Source organism: Zygotorulaspora mrakii, chromosome 6 (genome assembly GCF_013402915.1).
Source record: "Zygotorulaspora mrakii chromosome 6, complete sequence".
Taxonomy (NCBI): domain Eukaryota; kingdom Fungi; phylum Ascomycota; class Saccharomycetes; order Saccharomycetales; family Saccharomycetaceae; genus Zygotorulaspora; species Zygotorulaspora mrakii.
In genome coordinates, this window is record NC_050724.1 from 890,906 (window position 1) to 911,171 (window position 20,266).

At 38.8% G+C, this 20,266-nt stretch overlaps 7 protein-coding genes and 1 non-coding gene across 8 annotated transcripts; 7 read left to right on the forward strand and 1 right to left on the reverse strand.

Annotated features, from left to right (window-relative positions):
- The first annotated feature begins 1,535 nt into the window (after window positions 1–1,535).
- HG535_0Ftrna8I lies at window positions 1,536–1,671 on the forward strand. Its single transcript has 2 exons — window positions 1,536–1,575; window positions 1,635–1,671. It is a non-coding gene; the product is annotated as a tRNA-Ile (tRNA).
- A 256-nt stretch (window positions 1,672–1,927) lies between these two features.
- Window positions 1,928–4,135, forward strand: GCD6 (translation initiation factor eIF2B catalytic subunit epsilon; the record flags this gene model as incomplete). The annotated part of the gene is made up of 1 exon (XM_037289783.1): window positions 1,928–4,135. The coding sequence occupies one exon, from the start codon at window positions 1,928–1,930 to the stop codon at window positions 4,133–4,135; it is 2,208 nt and encodes a 735-aa protein (XP_037145678.1).
- A 359-nt stretch (window positions 4,136–4,494) lies between these two features.
- CDC42 (Rho family GTPase CDC42) lies at window positions 4,495–5,070 on the forward strand (the record flags this gene model as incomplete). Its single annotated transcript, XM_037289784.1, has 1 exon — window positions 4,495–5,070. The coding sequence occupies one exon, from the start codon at window positions 4,495–4,497 to the stop codon at window positions 5,068–5,070; it is 576 nt and encodes a 191-aa protein (XP_037145679.1).
- A 437-nt stretch (window positions 5,071–5,507) lies between these two features.
- Window positions 5,508–7,190, forward strand: TCP1 (chaperonin-containing T-complex alpha subunit TCP1; the record flags this gene model as incomplete). Its single annotated transcript, XM_037289785.1, has 1 exon — window positions 5,508–7,190. One exon carries the CDS (start codon window positions 5,508–5,510, stop codon window positions 7,188–7,190), a length of 1,683 nt encoding a protein of 560 aa, XP_037145680.1.
- Window positions 7,191–8,125: 935 nt separating this feature from the next.
- UPC2 (Upc2p) lies at window positions 8,126–10,711 on the forward strand (the record flags this gene model as incomplete). The annotated part of the gene is made up of 1 exon (XM_037289786.1): window positions 8,126–10,711. One exon carries the CDS (start codon window positions 8,126–8,128, stop codon window positions 10,709–10,711), a length of 2,586 nt encoding a protein of 861 aa, XP_037145681.1.
- A 244-nt stretch (window positions 10,712–10,955) lies between these two features.
- AHA1 (Aha1p) lies at window positions 10,956–12,008 on the forward strand (the record flags this gene model as incomplete). The annotated part of the gene is made up of 1 exon (XM_037289787.1): window positions 10,956–12,008. One exon carries the CDS (start codon window positions 10,956–10,958, stop codon window positions 12,006–12,008), a length of 1,053 nt encoding a protein of 350 aa, XP_037145682.1.
- A 190-nt stretch (window positions 12,009–12,198) lies between these two features.
- Window positions 12,199–14,028, reverse strand: HG535_0F04700 (uncharacterized protein; the record flags this gene model as incomplete). Its single annotated transcript, XM_037289788.1, has 1 exon — window positions 12,199–14,028. The coding sequence occupies one exon, from the start codon at window positions 14,026–14,028 to the stop codon at window positions 12,199–12,201; it is 1,830 nt and encodes a 609-aa protein (XP_037145683.1).
- Window positions 14,029–15,710: 1,682 nt separating this feature from the next.
- ADR1 (DNA-binding transcription factor ADR1) lies at window positions 15,711–20,219 on the forward strand (the record flags this gene model as incomplete). The annotated part of the gene is made up of 1 exon (XM_037289789.1): window positions 15,711–20,219. One exon carries the CDS (start codon window positions 15,711–15,713, stop codon window positions 20,217–20,219), a length of 4,509 nt encoding a protein of 1,502 aa, XP_037145684.1.
- Window positions 20,220–20,266: the final 47 nt, after the last annotated feature.

Sequence of the window (20,266 nt, forward strand, 5' to 3'; positions counted from 1 at the left end):
TCCTCTTTTCATGCGAAACTACATTTATGTATTTGAGAGGTGGATATTGTGCTTCCATATATTTTCCAGCTTTTTTTCTTATCAAGATATAAGTATATAAACTGATTTTAATGTCATTAATCTGTGAGTTTTATTGCCCATTTTCTGTTTACAGGCAGAGAGGTATTTGTTCTCATTCTAGTTTTTATGTTTTGCAACGAGATTACTCCAACTAAAATTTATGTTAAAACCACAGTATGCAGTAAATAAAGAAAAAGAATGATATTGATAATTATTTACCGAGTAAGTTAACTTTTGAAGATACTGATACTGGACTGGTGAAGCATTGATTAATGTGGTTATGCTCAGTTATAAAGATATATAAGCGTCGAAATACCAATTGAATATAGAAATATCAACTGATATTACATATACACAAGAGGTATTAAACAGACAGTCTGAGAGAATCAAAAATGAAACTTCACGGTGACATAGCAAAAAAGATGAAGTCGGATGAAGCCCTAACAGAATATAGAGAGTTGTCGGATGATGTTCTTTCGCGAGACGCTTACAATTCAGAGATTTAACTACGTAGGAATCTGCGGCATGGTATAAGAAATAACGAGCTATGCCATAGATTCTGGAACAATAGAAATACAGAGTCATGACAAACCGTCCTATTATTTGGAAAGAGAGTTGTCTCCGCGCTGTCGATAATAACTTGGTTAGATATTGATAATAATATTATGGTGTTCAGTTATAGAGATATATAAGTCTTCGGTTCCCTATATCATAGAATGAAAGAAAACTTATTGAATTTAGATTAACAACTGGAAAAAATGTCAGTATTTTTGCATGACATTCTGACCTATTAAACCACAACCAGGATATGAATATGTTGAAATATTGCTCGATATTGTAAGATATATGAAAGAGATGAAGTATAAGAACCAGAAACAAGACAATTGGTCTATACAACAAAATAAACTAAGTCAGTAGAAGCCCTAACAGAATATCAATCGATACTGGAAAGATATCGGATGATAATCTATTGTGAGACGTTTACAATTCACGAATCTGACTACGAAGGAGTCTATGGCATGGAACAAGAAATAACAGTTGTACTGTGGATTCTATGGGACTAGAAATGGTGTGATGACGGTGACAATTCTTCACTCGTCGTCCTCTCTTATGGTTCAATAGGTGCGAAATATTAGGTATAAATACTGACGTATTTTCCAGATATTAATCCAAGTTCAATTAGTTTTATCACAATTCATGATATAGAAAACCAAGGAATTATATATCTCTATAATTGAATATCATAGTATCATCATCAAAGTCTAACCAAGTCACTATCGACAACTCCGATAAAAACCTTCTTTCCAAAATCTCCACACATACTCTCCCAATAGTGATGTGAAATTAGTAAAATCCAACTTCAAAATACAATATTCAATATATTCATCTAAATTTAGTACATTAACATCAAGAAATAGTAAGTCGTTTGGCCGAGCGGTCAAACGGGTTGAGATTTCCTGATCGTTACAAGTGATGGTCTCGTAGCTCAGTGGTCTTAGAGCCTCGTGCTTATAGTGGCATCCAGCGAACCTGGGGCAACTAACTTAACGACCTTTCAAAGCAGGTCAACAAGCAACGCGATCGTCGGGGGTTCGATCCCCCCCGGGACCAATCATTTATTTTTTTAATTTTTTTTGGGAGAACTGATTTTCACGGGTTCGAATTTACCAAGTAGCGAATAGTGCTTTGGATTTGTCTATTTTTTTTTTCCTACTTTTCTCTGACATGAACAGTTCGATGGATATAGAATTTGAAATAATCCATCTTCGATAATTCAACTGACAAAGAACTATACATCTTAAACTACAGGCTTTGCGAGCTCCCATTGTTTAAATTATTTTGAGTGTAAAAAGTAACAAATACGCAAATGGCGGGCAAAAAGGGAAAGAATAGTAGCAAAGGTTCACATGGTGGACCTAAAGCTGACGTTGTTCAAGATGATCGTCTGCAGGCAATTGTGTTAACAGATTCATTTGAAACTAGATTCATGCCGTTGACTTCTGAGAAACCAAGGTGCCTTTTGCCACTGGCAAATGTGCCACTCATTGAATATACTTTGGAGTTTCTGGCCAAGGCAGGTGTGAATGAAGTTTACCTAGTTTGCTCATCTCATGCTAGCAAGATTGACGAGTACATCGAAGATTCCAAATGGAACTTACCATGGTCTCCATTCAAGGTAACAACGCTAATGTCACCGGAGGCCCGGTCCGTAGGTGACGCCATGAGAGATCTTGACAACAGAGGCATCATAACCGGTGATTTTATCTTAGTTAGTGGTGACGTAGTGACAAATATTGAGTTCGATAAAGTATTAGAGTTTCACAAGAGAATGCATTCTAAGGATAAAGACCATATAGTAACAATGTGTCTGGCAAAGGCTAGTCAGTTTCATAAGACCAGAACTTTTGAACCCGCCGCATTCATCTTAGATCAATCAAACAACAGATGTTTATATTACCAAGATATTCCGTCTTCAAGTTCGAAAGCGAAGACAGAGGTTGAGATTGATTCCGATCTCCTAGAGGATGTTGATGATTTTGTCATACGAAATGATTTAATTGATTGTCGTATTGATATTTGTTCGCCATTAGTTCCAGCAGTCTTCCAGGAGAACTTCGATTATCAAATGTTAAGATCAGATTTCATCAAAGGTGTTTTAACTAGTGACCTATTGAGTAAGCATGTTTATGCGTATGTTACTGAAGAATATGCTAATAGAGTTGTCAGTTGGAAGACCTACGACACTATCACTCAGGATTTTATTGGCAGATGGTGTTATCCACTAGTTCTAGACTCAAATGTATTATCTGACCAAACTTACTCATATGAATCGGGTCATATTTATAAGGAAAGGGACATTATGTTGGCACAATCATGTAAAATAGGTAAGAACACTGCCATTGGCTCAAAAACCAAGATTGGCGAGGGTACAACAATCGAAAACTCTGTTATTGGAAGGAATTGTCAAATCGGTGAAAATATAGTCATAAAAAATAGTTACGTCTGGGACAACGCAGTGATAGGAAACAATAGTATTATCGACCATTGCATTGTTGCCTCGAATGCAACACTTCGTGACAATGTTATATTAAATGACGGGTGTATTGTAGGCTACAATGTGTTCATTGATAGCAATATGGAAATTCCGAATGGCACAAAAATCTCAGGTCAGCCTGTGAAAAGCATGCATGCGCACGAATTTGGAATCTCTGATGACGAAGAAGAGACAATCGAAGAGCAGGCCAAAAACTCCAGGAGAATCATTACTTCCTTAGCGGTAAACCTAGTTGGACCCAAGGGAATAGGATACGTATACGACAGTGATATTTCTGATAATGATGAAGACTCATCTGATTCGGGTGAAGGAGCTAACGCCTTATCGTATAGGCTCGAAGAGTTCTATTTGAGTGATGATTCCATTTCTTCCAAGACCTTCAAGAGTAAGAAAAAGAGAACAATGTCAACCAACAGTATGTACACTGATAGAGAAGAAAATGCCTCTGAACTCGACGAAGATGAAGACTTTGAAGTGGAAGGTATCGAAACTGTAAAAAGAGCTATTGAAAACAATCATGATTTAGATACAGCATTATTGGAACTGAACACTCTTAGAATGAGTATGAATGTAACATATCACGAGGTTAGAACTGCTACTGTTATAGCGCTATTAAGGAGGGTGTACCATTTCATTGCGACGCAGACTTTAGCCCCAAAGCAAGCGGTGACAAAAGTCTTCGGACAATGGGGCTTACTGTTTAGGAGACAGGCTTTCGAACATGAAGAGTTTCTTGATTTGATGAATATCATAATTCACCAGACGCTAGCTATAGGTTTCGAGAAGCCTGATTTGGTCCTTTTCAGCTCATTAAGTACACTATATGACAATGATATTTTGGAAGAAGATATTATTTACGAATGGTGGGAGCAAGTCTCAACAGATCCAGCTTACAACGATATCAATAAGCTGACTGCCAAGTGGATTGAATGGCTGAAACAAGCAGATGAAGAATCCTCGGAGGAAGGCGATTCGGAAGATGGAGAATCAGAAACTGATGAAGAAACTGATGAAGAATAAATAAACTGATAGATATTAAAATAATGGCTCTATTTCTTTTATACCAATTCACCACATCGAAATATATCTTGACGAATGAACTATGTGAGGTTTTTAACGTTACCCTGATATTTTAGGAATTTGGTACGTCGACGATGATTCACGAGATAACGAGAGCACCGACGAGGAGAAAGGAATAAACAACTTACTTCAAGGATCTGGCATACAAGCACGGGAAACGCATACCAGCAATCTTTCTTGTACGACCCAAAGTCAACTATAGTTTTTAATCGGTGCCGTAAGACATCGGTTGAGGTAGTAAAAAAACAGGAACTCAAAGAGATCAAGAACTACAAAAGAGAACAAATTGAACAAAGATAATGCAAACGCTTAAATGTGTAGTTGTCGGTGATGGTGCTGTTGGTAAAACATGTCTTTTAATTTCCTATACTACCAACCAATTTCCAGCAGACTACGTTCCAACCGTGTTCGATAATTATGCCGTTACAGTAATGATCGGTGATGAGCCTTATACGTTGGGACTTTTCGATACAGCTGGTCAGGAAGATTACGATAGGTTGAGACCGCTTTCGTATCCTTCAACAGATGTCTTTTTGGTCTGTTTCAGTGTCATATCACCACCGTCGTTCGAAAACGTCAAAGAAAAGTGGTTTCCGGAAGTACATCATCATTGTCCCGGTGTTCCATGTTTGATCGTTGGTACACAAATAGATCTTAGAGATGATAAAGTAATCATCGAAAAACTTCAGAGACAGAGGTTACGTCCTATCAGTTCAGAGCAAGGTGAAAGGTTAGCCAGAGAATTGAGAGCTGTAAAATATGTTGAATGTTCAGCTCTCACCCAACGTGGTCTTAAAAACGTATTTGATGAAGCCATAGTTGCAGCATTAGAACCTCCGGTTATAAAAAAAAGTAAAAAATGTACAATTTTGTAGTCAAGTTAACTGGGCAAGAGGAGAAAGAGATATAATATAATAGAACGGGAGTTTTAAAAGTAGTAGTTGGCGGGTTTTTGACCTCGGGTTCTTTATTGATTGTGGAGTTGTCACAATTCTATATGCTTTTGAAGTTCCCTAAACTTTCTAGTTTTGTATAGCAGCTCTTTTGAGAATGACGACATGAAAATCTAATAACATCATCCTTTATCGTCTGTATTGCAAACAGTTTTTCAAGTAGCTTTCCATTTCAATGTGGCTTCAGTTAGATAATTATCATTTCCGTTCATCGTGACGTGAAAGAAAAAGCTTCAGTTCAATACATTACCTGAAAGACAACAATCGTAGTGGCAATTGTTGAACTTAATGCTATAGACCATAATCTAGCGAAAGAACGAGATAAAAGATCTGAGGAACTCAGGGAAGGGATCGTAAGAATGGCTCAAGTCTTCAATAATTCTCGTTCGGATACTTTATTTCTGGGAGGTGAGAAAGTCAGTGGTGATGACATCAGAAACCAAAATGTTCTAGCTGCCTCAGCTGTCGCCAATGTTGTCAAATCTTCATTGGGTCCAGTCGGCTTAGACAAGATGTTAGTGGATGACATTGGTGATTTTACAGTGACCAATGACGGTGCGACTATTTTATCTTTGCTTGATGTTCAACACCCTGCTGGGAAAATCTTAGTTGAGTTAGCACAGCAGCAGGACCGTGAAATTGGGGACGGTACAACCAGTGTGGTTATTATTGCAGCTGAACTTTTGAAAAGGGCCAACGAGCTAGTCAAGAATAAAATCCATCCAACAACCATTATTACCGGTTTTCGCGTTGCTTTGAGAGAAGCAATTCGTTTCATCGATGAGGTTTTGTCACTAAATGTTGATCTGTTAGGAAAAGAAACACTTATAAACATTGCAAAGACAAGCATGTCTTCAAAAATCATTGGATCTGATTCAGACTTTTTCAGCAGCTTGGTTGTCGATGCATTATTAGCAGTCAAGACACAAAATTCTAAAGGAGAACTTAAATACCCAGTCAAAGCGGTCAACATATTAAAAGCTCATGGTAAATCCGCTAAAGAATCTGTATTGGTTCAAGGCTATGCTTTGAACTGTACTGTTGCATCTCAAGCTATGCCCAAGAGGATTGCTGGGGGAAATGTTAAGGTGGCATGTCTGGATATAAATTTGCAGAAAGCACGTATGGCAATGGGTGTTCAAATCAACATCGAGGATCCAGAGCAATTGGAAGAAATACGTAATCGTGAATATGGTATGGTATTGGAGAGAGTCAGAAAGATCATTGACTCGGGTGCTCAAGTCGTCCTGACTACTAAGGGTATCGATGACCTGTGTTTGAAGGAATTTGTTGAGGCCAAAATAATGGCAGTCAGACGTTGTAAAAAGGAAGATTTGAGAAGAATTGCGCGTGCCACTGGTGCCACGTTGGTTAACTCAATGTCAAACCTGGAGGGTGATGAGACTTTTGAAAGCAGTTATTTAGGTACATGCCAAGAAGCAATACAAACAAGTTTTTCGGATGACGAATGTATCTTGATCAAAGGCACCTCCAAGCACTCATCCTCTTCAATCGTCCTCCGTGGACCAAATGACTATTCACTAGATGAAATGGAACGTTCAGTACATGATTCACTCTCCGTCGTAAAGAGAACCTTGGAAAGCGGAAACGTTGTTCCGGGAGGTGGCTGCGTTGAAACAGCACTTAACATCTACCTGGATAATTTTGCTACCTCTGTGGGATCTCGCGAACAATTAGCTATTTCAGAATTTGCACAGGCTTTGCTAGTCATTCCAAAAACTTTGGCAGTAAACGCGGCCAAAGATTCAAGTGAACTAATCGCCAAGCTGAGATCCTACCATGCTGCAAGTCAACAAGCCAAGCTGGAAGATATCAAGAGAAGAAATTACAGGAACTACGGTCTAGATCTGATTAGGGGCAAAATTGTGGACGAGGTTCAAGCCGGTGTCCTGGAACCTACCATAAGTAAAGTGAAATCTCTCAAATCTGCCTTGGAGGCCTGTGTTGCGATCTTGAGAATCGATACCATGATCACAGTTGATCCAGAGCCACCAAAGGAAGATCCCCATGATCATATGTGAGTTGGTAGCACTTTCACCGAGCCCACATACAACAACGTGTAAAATATACATATATAAAAAATGTCTAATGTATCTGGATGTCTTGACAACGTTCAACTCGTCCACATCATAACAAAAACCCGCACTCATTTCTATCTATTTACTGAGAATTGAGCAGTCAACTTCGACTTCAACGAAAAGCAGTTTCATCTTACCTTTCTGCCGAACATTCGCCGAAATTACTCTGGAAGAAAAAAAAATACCGAGTTGAGTACCATAATTCACAAAAGTACCGAAAAAGGGAAACGAAATGAATTCCAGAAGCAAACCCTTTGAGACATGTTGTCTTCCGAAAACACTTCAGAACCACCTATGATCAGAACTAAAATACTCAGCCATCAGTCGCGAATTCTTTGGTGGTTTACTTTCAAAACTGTAGCTGTTGGTATCGAGCCGTCTTGTTGTCCATTGGTACCTGGCAGAAGGGTAACAAGCGCGATAGAATGAGCTTAGAGGCGGTGGTGACGTTAGTCCATTTCGTCCTTTTTTGAGCTAAATGGGCCGATTTTATCTTCTTCTTTTTTTTTTTTTTCATGCTCCTCGTATAAATGCCTCGTTTAGAGGCAGCTTTCGAAGTGAATGCTCAGGTGGTGGCTAAACGAGGTGGACTTTTGGCAACAAGTAAACATCATCGGGCTAACCCATAACGGAATAATGAGTGTCATCTTTGAAACTGTTTCTATTGAAGGCGCTAAGACTTCCTTGCTATCTCAAGTTACCAAAGTATTTATTGATCCAGCAAGACGTTTTTAATTCTGTCTGGTTTATACCGCTCGTTTGTGAGTGTGATTTAACCCCATACTGAAGGTGTGCCAACACAATTGAAAAAAAACGAAAGCGTACCGCTCTATCGTGCAAGAGTTTTGTAGCTCTGGAAAGTACTACTCGGATAAAAAATGAATATCAATAACGAAACGAAGAGAGTTGGTAAAACTAGCCCAGCATCCAGAAAAAAAGAGAAGGTAGTGGAGCTCATAGAGGTGGACGGGAAAAAAGTGAGTAAGACTTCTACTGGGAAGCGAAAGTTTCACAACAAGTCAAAGAACGGTTGTGATAATTGTAAAAGAAGAAGGGTTAAATGCGATGAAGGTAAACCGGTCTGTCAAAGATGTCTAAATATGAAGCTGGAATGCGTTTATACGCCAGTTCAACCAAGAAGAAAGAAGGATTTCTCAAAAAGCAAATTCGAAACTAGGCACAATGATGAGAGAGAGAACACCAGCAATGAGGGCGATGACTCGATGAAATCAGCTGATGAATCGAGTGATAATAGAGATGCAGAATATGGTAAGATAAACAGCAGACACAGTAGCTGCAGTAGCTGTAATCACGCCTCGGCAATAAAGACTGAGGGACACGATGAGTCCAATTCTTTCGACCCTAATAATGTAAAACTGAATCAGTCGAAATCAGACATCAATGATCTGAAAAATAAGTCGACGTTGTCTAAGTTAGGCTCTCCAGAAAGACGTCCATCATCGTTAACTCCTGGAAAAGGTGTAATGGACGGCTTACTGCTGCCTAATCCGATACCTGAGGTCATCAATGGTCATCAAAACCAACAACAGCATCTGCAGCAGCAAACGCAACAGCAGCTACAGGCACAAAAACTACAACAAAAACAACAGCAACAACAACAACAACAACAACAGCAACAACAGCAACAACAGCAGTTCTTATTACTTCCCCAACTGATGACGCTGTCAAACTCCGAAAAATATGTTGCATTTGACCTACCAAACAGTCCGTCTTTTCAGCCTGCTGGCATGAATATTACAAATAGTATTGGTAGCATATTCTCTCCCATAAGGTTCCCTTCAGCGACGGCAGTACAGCATCAACCGCTTTCTCAACCGCATTCTCAGCCGCTGTCACAGTCGCAATCACAATCACAGTCGCAATCACAATCACAATCGCAATCGCATTCATCTCATCAACAGCCGCTACCTCATTCTCAGCAAGATATTTTACAACAGCAAAACCACACACAATCTCATACTAATGGCTTGCTTCAGAATCATATTCCCACAAACAATCTATCATTTCAAGCAGAATCACTTGCTCAGTTAAACAAGGCGAGTATGAATCTAAAAGCAATGGGAAGCTTTCCTACAGCAGGCATCGGTGGTGTGACATACGATTTTCAAGAACTTTTGGGAATCAAATATCATGCAAATAGTCAAGCTGCTAAAGCCAGTTCCGCAGAAGAGGCATTGGCAAATATGCAGGAGCAGCAAGAAAATGCTAGGAAAAACGAGGTGAGGCAAGATGGAAACATAAATCATGCAGAGGAAGGGCCATCTGATATGATGCAAAGCCCAAACCTAGCAGGTAATCCAACTATACTATCCATGGCACCAATTACACCCATTGCTAAAAATGAAATGAACACTTCTGGATCTTCACCTTCTGCTGCTGCGGTTGCTGGTAGAGTAGATCTTGAAGAACCAACTACAAAAAGCCAAGGAATGAACAAAACACAGACACAGGAATCTGCTACAACCAACGACTCTTCCCAAAATGGTATGATAGCCAAATTGACCCAATTATCGAATCAGGGAAGTCTCAATTTAGTTGATTTAAAATTATTTCATCATTATTGTACTAAAGTCTGGCCATCAATAACAGCAGCAGAAATTTCGGGGTTAGAAGTATGGAGCACAGATATTCCTGAGCTGGCATTCGAATATCCATTTCTAATGCATTCGTTATTAGCTTTCAGTGCTACTCATCTCTCCCGAACAGAGCCGGGATTGGAGCACTATGTATCAAGCCACAGACTCGATGCATTGAGATTATTGAGACAGGCTGTTTTGGAGATTTCGGAAGATAATACGGATGCACTAGTTGCTAGTGCACTAATTCTTATAATGGACTCTCTGGCGAATGCTTCAAGTTCAAATTCTTCTAGTGCTAATTCGATGTCTCCTTCAGCATGGATATTTCATGTTAAGGGTGCTGCCACTATTCTAACTGCCGTGTGGCCATTGACTGAAAAATCAAGATTCTATAATCTAATATCGGTCGATTTGAGTGATCTTGGCGATGTAATAAACCAAGAGAGTGGTACAGTTTCTGAATTAGTTTGTTTTGACGAAAGTATAGCAGATCTATATCCTGTGGAGATAGATTCGCCGTACCTCATAACACTAGCATATCTTGATAAGTTGCAACGTGAAAAGAACCAATCCGATTTTATATTGAGAGTATTCGCTTTCCCTGCTTTGTTGGACAAGACATTCCTTGCACTATTGATGACCGGTGATTTAGGTGCCATGAGAATCATGAGAAGCTACTATAAACTACTAAGAGGATTTACGACAGAAATGAAAGACAAAGTCTGGTTCTTGGAAGGTGTGTCACAAGTGCTGCCACAGGATGTGGATGAATATAGTGGTGGTGGCGGTATGCATATGATGTTGGACTTTCTTGGTGGTGGGCTGCCATCCATGACAACCACAAATTTATCTGACTTTATGTAAGCTTGATGAATATCTTAACGAACTATTTAATGAAACCATCGAAATTTTTTTTTTTTTCTTTAGCCTCTTCAAGCTAAAAGGATACAGAACTTTCTGGAACATAAAAGGCCTTCATCAAAAAGTAAATGAAGAATAAAATGTGAAGGAGTTATATACGGTACATAAATCAAACGCTTCTGTATTTAAGGTAAAACAGAGCGGATACGCTTTAGCAACTGTAGTTTTCATACCAGTAACACATAAAATGGTCGTTCATAATCCTAATAACTGGCATTGGGTGGATAAGAATTGTTTCAGCTGGGCTCGTGAACATTTCAATCAGAAATTAATTGGATTGAATACAGGTGATAACAGGGATAAATACGCAGAGGTTTCTTCTATCTCTTCCATAGAGGGGGACTGCGAAGTCAGTCAAAGAAAGGGTAAAGTTATTTCTTTATTTGACTTGCAACTTGTGCTTTTGATTAAGGGTAATGTTGAAGAGGAGAAATTTGAAGGAAGCGTAAGTATACCAGAAATTGCATTCGATAGTGAAGAAGCAGACTATCAATTTGATATCTCGATTTACAAAGAAACGTCGAAGTTGAATGAGATTAAACCCGTAATAAGAGAAAAATTGGTTCCACAACTTAGAAAGATTTTCCATAATTTTAGCAAAGAACTATTAGATACTCATGGTAGTGCCATTCAGCTCCCAGAAGATCAAGTAAACTCTACTTTCACCAAGGCTAATCAAAAACCCAGTTCTAGTACCACATCTACGAACGCCACTACCAAGCAGAATGAAGTAAAATCAAATGTTACTTCATCCAAGCCCAAAAACGCCAAAAGTGTCAAATCTCCGCAACCTTCCATCGCAACTAGTGGGGGGAATACTACCTCGATTCATTTAGAGCCAACGTTCAATGTACCTGCCGAAGAACTCTATCGTACATTCATTGCCAAGGATCGTATTTTAGCATGGAGTAAATCGGGTATAAATTGCATAAAAGGGAATGGCCCAGAGATTTCAGTCGGTGATATGTTCGAACTATTTGGTGGAAATGTTACCAGTGAGCTTGTTGAGTCAGTTTTAAACAAAAAACTAGTATTCAAATGGAGATTGAAAGATTGGCGTGATAAAGTTTTTTCCAACTTATCTATGGAATTTCATGAATCAAAAGAGTACCATGAAACAAAATTACAAGTTACATGGACTGGCATACCAGTCGGCGAAGAGGACCGCGTTCGCGGAAATTTTGAAGATTACTATGTAAGATCAATCAAGATCACATTTGGGTTTGGTGCAGTTTTATAAGCAAGCTTATAAAAATTATTTCATTAATATATATATATATATCTATTTTCCTTTGTTATCTATCTCATCCAATTAAAATAAAAAGCCAACCCTCAGATATAATGCGTTTATCTATCAATACATACACACATGACATATCGTAGCAGTGCATGATGAATGAATGAACATTCCTTCGCTCGTTTAGAAGAAATTATACCCTGGTAACTTCCCTACGTTCTTCAACAACTGGTGTGTCAACTGTAGCTGATTTATTCCATTCTTCCAATTCCTTTTTATGTTCCCTTTCAATAGCAAATTCAACAGCCTCTAAAACATTTTCACAGATCTTTTTTGGAGTATATCTTGGTGTGGCACCGTCCTGATAAACACCAGTTTTGACAAGAATGGAATACCATGAAGAATCATGAGAATTTGCGAATCTGATATCGGATTCTGGAGTATCACCAACAAAATATACGGTCGAAGCAGGTGGTAGCTCTAAAATTATCTTTGAACCTTTACTCAAATCCAATCCCTTTTCACTAAATGGATCATTTATTTGAGTTGTGCTATCGTTGTCATCATTAACGTCGTCATCATCATCATCTTCATCATCGAATGCATCAGTTTCTGATTCTGTGAAAAGTGATTCATCATGATCATGAGAGGTATTGCTACTGTCAGTTCTTTCTAGTTTTAATTGTTCAACATGCTCGGATAAAGTTTCTCTTCTCCAATTTGATAGAACTTTTTCGGCAAAACGAAAAGTCCCCCTTTGAGGTTTGCCAAACCTTGTGACTTCTAATTCTTTACCTGTATGTTCTTGATATAATGCAGCGATAGAAACCTGTAAAGCACCCATACCGTAGCGGTTTAAACCATAATCCGTTGCCCAAACAAAATCGGAATGAGCAAAATATAAACCTGGCCCACTATCAGCGGTTGGACAAATAGTTCCCATTATACCATTTTCACTCAACAAAAGTTCAAGAATGATTTGTTGATCAGCCGCCCAGTTTCTTGAATCTGCAAACACCAAAATTGCATCGATATTCACTTTAGAAAAATCAACATCCTTGGCAATTGCCTTTTCTTCATCATTTAACTGATAATACGGCGTAACACTAGGATTCCATTTCATAATATCTAGCGGGATGTAAACATTCTTGAAACCATAGTCTTCTGCAACTTTTCTGCATGAATCCAAAACACCACCCACGACCAAAACATTCTTGTAAACTGGTACCAAATCCTTCATAGGCGTATGCCCCTGGATAACTTGATCTTCGGTAACCGTGATTTTGAGTCTTTTGGATAAATCTTTGCAACGTGCCTTCTCGGATCTACCGCCACCATTCGTGATAAAAATGTAGGGCACCTTAATATTATACTTGTTCTCACCGTTTAACATTCTAAGAGCTTTTGGGGCTTGTGGAATCGTTTCTGGTCCTCTAATTAAAACCCCATCGATATCAAATGCAAAAGCATACGAGGCAACCCGCTCATGCTCGATTGTTTTCTTGCGTTCCCTCACTAGAACCGAGTTTTTCCTACTGGAGAATTTAGTAGAACTCGAAGAAATCGAGCCGTTGCGTTCGGCGTTTGCATCCAAGGGCGTCATTGGCGCCGTCCCATTGATCCATTGATCACTCAGCGACAGGGAACTCACTCTTTTCTTCCTGGTCGCTGGCGTGAAATTCTCAATCTTGTCGTTTTCTAAAAACGACTTCCTTCTTGGTTTAGAATTATCCACAGAGTCCGTTTTCAAAGAGTTGTCCTTCAGAGAATTAACCTTCAGCGCACTGTCCTTCGACGAGCTGCTCTTCGTTTCCTTCTCCGGTACCTTGCTTTTAGGATCCGCATCATCGGTATCGCCCGCGGGGAAAGCCACGGGATTGGCATCCTCATCTTCACCCCCGTCATGGCGCACCGCCACCGACGAGCGTGTAGCTGCCGTATTTTTCTTGGATCCATGGCCGTGATGCTTTGCAAAAGGCTTCTTGGTCATATCGACCAGTTTTTCCGTCAGTTTATCAGCCATTGCCCAATTCTCACTTCACTCTAACAGGTAATGATAAAAAAAGCACGAGAAAAATCAGAAAGAACACGATCCGATACTAATAATGCCAAGTTAAAATCTATAAGATACTTTTGCTTGATGCTGACTGCTCACAGATAATTCAATTGTAACACGCTTCTGCTACAATTCGACGCAATACAGATATTTAAGTTTTTAAAGCAAAATATAAGAATAAAAACAGTAAATACAATATGCCGATATGTTAACAGTAATTAAACCTGAAAAGAGTAATGTAGGAGAATATTACCCAACTTCCAACTTAAGTCAGAAACTCCACCATTTATATACGTCTTTCTGTCCGCCGAAATGACATGTCATAAATTCCGATTGCAATAACAATCACAATCAAAACCTTTTTTTTGTTTTTCAGGGGAACTACGCACGTATTCGAAAACTTAGTGTTAAGCTCCCAGTACTACGAACAGTACGATAACCAAAGAAGGTTTCGTCAAAAGAGTTCCATTTACGCGATCTTCATTTTTTTTGCTTTGTGTTTCGTGAAACTGGTCTGTTGTGTCATTCCAGATAGATTTTCATAGAATGTTCTTTAGAGGTATCAATAACGTAATACTAATGGCAACTTTTTTTATTATTTTAGCATAGTGTACGTGGGCTCTTAAAGTTGTAAGGAGGCTGTTCGAAGGGTCCGAGTTGTTTTCCGGGCGCAGGAGGGTCAAAATGTGAACAGGGTAGCAAAAAATGGTGGGCTTGTGCCTCTTTGTTTCACTTTGACCCTCTTTGACCCAGTAGGAGGACTTTAGTACACAGGCGGTAAGAGTTTGACCCTCATCCGGCTGTACGAATGGCAACAGTTGCAGAGGGGAAGCGGCCGCGGCGTGATGTGATTTCCGCGGAGACAGTGCGCATTTCACGCATTTCACGCGTTTCGCGGGCTTCTCCGGGGCCGTGTTAAGTGAGTCCGCGGGGGGGGGGGGGGAAGGTGGGATTTAGGTGAGCGGTCTGGGTGCTATGACGAATTGGGAACTCTGTCTTTCAGTTTCCGTATGCTCCTCCTGTGTGTCATGTGTATGTCTGGACATCCGAAGGCGGGGCCACGGCGTGCGCCGTCGGAATTTCAGATATCGGAGTTGCGGAGTTGTGTTCCAAATGTGCGGGGGTGTTCGGAGATGCGGGGCGCTGTGCTGTGGGCTCTGGCTGCACGTTAGTCTGCCATGCGCAGGGAGGGCCGGAGACGGCCCGCAGATATTTGGCAGTAGCATCAGTCTAAAGGTGAGGGGGTGACGCCATTCGTATCTCCCCTTATTGGTAGATCAGTATAAAAAGGAAACTGTTTTTACACTGCTGCCGCAGCTTCCCCAAAAACAGATTCGCCACTTTTTAAGTTGTCCATTGAGCACGCGTGACAGGGTATATTTATTTGCATTAGCCGCCGAGAGTTTTTTTTGGAGCAACAGGACGCAGTATACTCGGAGAGCAAACCAATAGTGGCAGAAAGGTAGTGCATTACAAGGTACTAAGGAGATCAGAAAGGCGAAGAAAAAATCGATGTACATCGAAAACAGGTCGGCTCACACAAGGGTATAACCACCAACAGTCATCGATATACAGAGCCTAAAGAAGCAACACGGGAGAATTCAGCTAGCGCGTGGGGGTGACAGGCAGCAAGAAGAAGGTGTAGAAACATGACGATCACAGAACATAAACCGAGGGACGTACCGAAACAGGATGTCAAACAAGCAGACGCATACGTGGTGCAGAAGAGCGCGGAAGGTGGCGGTATCGTGACCACGAGCAACAACATGAATTCCCGAATCAACAAGCAACTGGACCAGTTGCCTGAAAATTTGAGGTTTAACGGGAAAACGCCAAGCGGCAGGCCAAGACTGTTTGTTTGCGAGGTGTGCACGAGGGCGTTTGCGAGACAGGAACATCTTACGAGGCACGAGCGCTCTCACACAAAGGAAAAGCCATATTGTTGTGGCATATGCAACAGGAAGTTTAGTAGGAGGGACCTTCTATTGCGACATGCCCACAAGATCCATGGCGGCAATTGTGGTGACAATATTCTGATACGAAAAAACGAAAAGACGCAAGCAAGGGCATCCAGAGGAACAGAAGCAGCAACACCAATAACAACAACAACGCGAATAACAGCCTCACCAACAAATCCAACAACAGCACCTACTCCAACGCCAAGACTAAACCAGGTTCAGGTACAGACACAGCCGCCGATGAAAAATAGAATTCGTCCAGGTCACGAAATTTCCGACAAACCTGTGAAAAAGAGAAAACTTTCAGCTTCTGCAATATCAAATACAATTGAAAATTCCGTACCACCACCAAAGTTGGGTAAAACTTCTAGGTTCAAAGTAAAAAGACGTGTTTCCTACAGTGCACAGTCTGGCAGTTACGTCGCACCTACTCAAAATCAAGATATTCATAAAGCAGATAGATTAAAATTTTCAACGCCAGAACTACTACCAATTGATTTCAAAGATTTCAATCGTGACGGTAGTTATTTCAATACAATAGGTGATAAAAAGGCAAAGATCCAGGTAAATAATTTTGATATTTCCAGTAATACAAACACAACAGTTGATGAAGATTCAAATATTGTTTTCAGCTCTGCAATCCCTAATCTGCAACTCAATACTCCAAATGAATTCAATTTGTTAGATCAAGTTAATTGGATTAACGATTACAATGAGAACTCAGCAGCATTCAGTTCCAATACAGAAACAGCATTGACGGTTAAAAGTGAATCGACAGGGACTAACAACTCTCCGTATTCACTTTCTAACAGCGACAACAACATTAATAACATTAATAACAGTAATAACAGTAATAGCAGTAATAACAGTAGTAGCGGTAATAATGATAATAACGATAATAACAATAGTAACGAAGATAACGAAGATAACGAAGATAATGAAGACAACGATAATAAAGACAATATTGATAATAACGACAATAACGATCACATCGGTAATGACAATGACAACGATCATAACTATAAATACAATGATCATGATGACAAAGCCGAGATTAGTCAGTTTAATCATTGCGATAATGACAATGATAGCATAATTGAAGTTAATAAAATTCATCCATTATCGTCAACGAACAATGCAAGAAACAGAAATTCTTCTTGGTCAGTTAATTGTGACGACGGTGGTTTACAAATGAAATCTTTATTTATGAGCGGGAAATCTTCCTCGTATTCTTCAGCTGACAGCGGTAGTAATAATAATAAAAGTGCCATTAAAAAAAAGAGCACAAATGTTGCAAGTATTTTTCCCAATGAAAATAAGAATTCAGATTGGTTTCACATATCTACTGGTGATATTAACGATCAAAATCAGGCAGACTTTAATACAGATGTTGAAATGAATGATTTGACCAATTTGACTAATGACGTACAATCAATTTTCAATAAGTTTATTCAAGACGAAGAAACTCATTTGTATGATGAAACTGTTCCTGAAGACCCATTGATAGGTAACATGGCAAATAACGTCTCTGCTCAGAATGAATGTTTAAACTCATCTCCCTCTTTGAAACAGTCAACTGCAAACGCAAATCAGAACGTACTTTCAAACACACGTACCAAGACAGGCACTCATACATTAAACAATAATTATTCATTTTATGGAATCGATTATTTAAGTCTATCAAATATTTCAAGAGCAACTCCACCAAATGAATTCGAAGTTAAAGATCTACCATCGTCCATTCTCTTTAGTAAAGAATTGCGAGAGATGTGCTTAAAATCGTTACGCTACTACAACTCATATTATACCAGTAATGGTAACAATGATCCAATATTAAATTCCAAAGAATTGGTTCTACCAAGCTCTAATGAATTGAATTGCTATGTGTCATATTTCCAGGAATATTTCAATGCTCATCATTCTTTTATTCATCCTGATTTTTTTCATTTAGATTTGAAGTCATTGAAGAGATATGTTAGAGAAGAAGAAGAAGACGTAGAGTACCGAGATTTTAACGATTCGAAGATAGATGATCAATATAACAATGACTCTGATCTCCAGTTTTCTAATCTTGTTTGCTTACCACTTTTCATTGCAACTTTCGGTTCACTATATAAATCTGGTTGTAATTCAAAAACAATGGAACTATACGAGAGTAGTAGACGTGTATTGCATGTTTATTTGGAAAGGAGAAAAGAACAAAAGCTCAAAGAGAATGAGAGTGGTCGCAGTACTAATTCTAATTCAAAAGTGAAACAAAAAGTATGGCTAATTCAATCACTGATTTTAAGTGTAATCTTTGCATTATTTTCTGATTACTCAGAAGAATTTGATACTGGAATGATTAAGAGGCAGGTATCTGCTGTTTGCTCGATAGTTAGAAACAATTTCTTAAATGAGATATCGTACACATTCCTAGAGCAGACATCACCTGGTTCAAATGACCGAAAAGATTTTGATATACCAGTTAAATTCTCAAACTTTAATTCATCGTTTGACTATATCATGTTTGAATCCAAAATAAGAACAAGTTTGATGGCATACAAATTTTGTCAATTTTTAAAGATTTTTTATCATGTTGATTCAACATTATTTCTTTGTGAGCGAGACCTTGAGAATATTTGCATTTCAGATGATGAATTTACTTGGAGTAAAGCATCTTTAATTGTACCAATGTCTTCGGTGATCAAAAAATATACTAGTAGCTTTAAGATTTTTTGCAACAGTTTCAATTTCAATAAGTCAGGTATGCACCCAATTCCGGAATCGTTGGCAACCGCTATGCTCTATTATGAATTCAATGCAAGTACTTATTCAACTTTTCACGTATTTTTAACAAGAATTGATACAAAAAAGCTAGAAATGAATTTATCATGTTCACAATCACAAAGTGAGTTTTCGAACAATAATAATTATGAAACAAATTATTCTCGAATTCTGAATGGTGATGCAGTAAAACTGAGAAATTTCTTAATGACTATGGTCTTCTTCGGCAGGATTGACGTTAACTTTGGCTCCAAAATTTGGAATGGCCAATTGAAGGATGTCCATGAATATTTTTTAAGCTCAAAGAATTTCAATATCATGAAAAAGGGCTCCTATAATCTTTTAACAGATTTCCTCGTTGCCATAAATTTTTCTATTAAAAATATTGCAAAGTTATTAACGTTAAACGATAATGGAACAGTTGCTGAATTGAATAAGAATGTTTTATCAATGTTCAATCTGCAAGGGTACTACTACAATTTTCTCGTTATAATCAAGTTTATCAACGATTTTGAGTCGACTCCAAATTTTAAGTTGGTTTGCATTTATACGGAGTTGAAAAAACTAGCAAATAATCTGCTCATTCCTTACTTCTCAAAATTGTATCCTGATGAGTTTGCAAAATTCGAAGATGTCTCACTAACGTCTGAATTTTTACAGCGACATGTCAAGTCAAATTTGAGAACATGCTTTTTTACCATTGATACAGACAAGTTAGAAAAATCTATCAACAACGTATTGGTTTATTCTTTTAATGATGCCACCTTTTTGAACATGGCGGAACAACCAACTAATGAGTTTTCATTTGACAATAAATATCCAACATACTGTCCCGCCGTGTTGAGTAATGAGCTGGGTTCAGAAAGTTCCTTGAACGGGGTACACACGTTTTATTCACAAAATCAGAAACCGTCTTGGTTTGATGCGAAGAGTGGGGCAAATAATGAGTTGCATCAAGAATCAAATGAGAGCACTCATGGTAACAATGCTAATGATGAATCCAAGGGTGATGATCTATTACCAACCAAATCGACTTTGGACTTATTACTTTATCACAGTAATAATTTAAATGGTGGTAGCAAAAAGCAGGGGTTTTCTGATCGATATCATTTATTGGATAAATATATCTCCATTGCAATATGCTTTTTGAAAAACGTGAAAGAGGAGTATGCTCATTCTCACATTTTGGATAAAATGGTTAATGATTTTAAACGTCTGGAAAAATGTCTCGAAGATGAAAGAGCCCATGAAGTTTTGTCGAAACTTGAGGTTAGCGGCGATGTTAGTGGTGGTGCAGATATGGATTCAGATTTTCACAGATTTACCAGTGACAATTTATCAGCTGTAAAAATGAATTCATGCCTGAGCATTAATGCAACTGATGATGCCTTCTCTAAAGAATTGCAAATGAAATTTCTACAGCCCAAGGTCTGATGATATATCCAAGATGCATATCTTAAAATTCTGGCTTCTAAAATGTT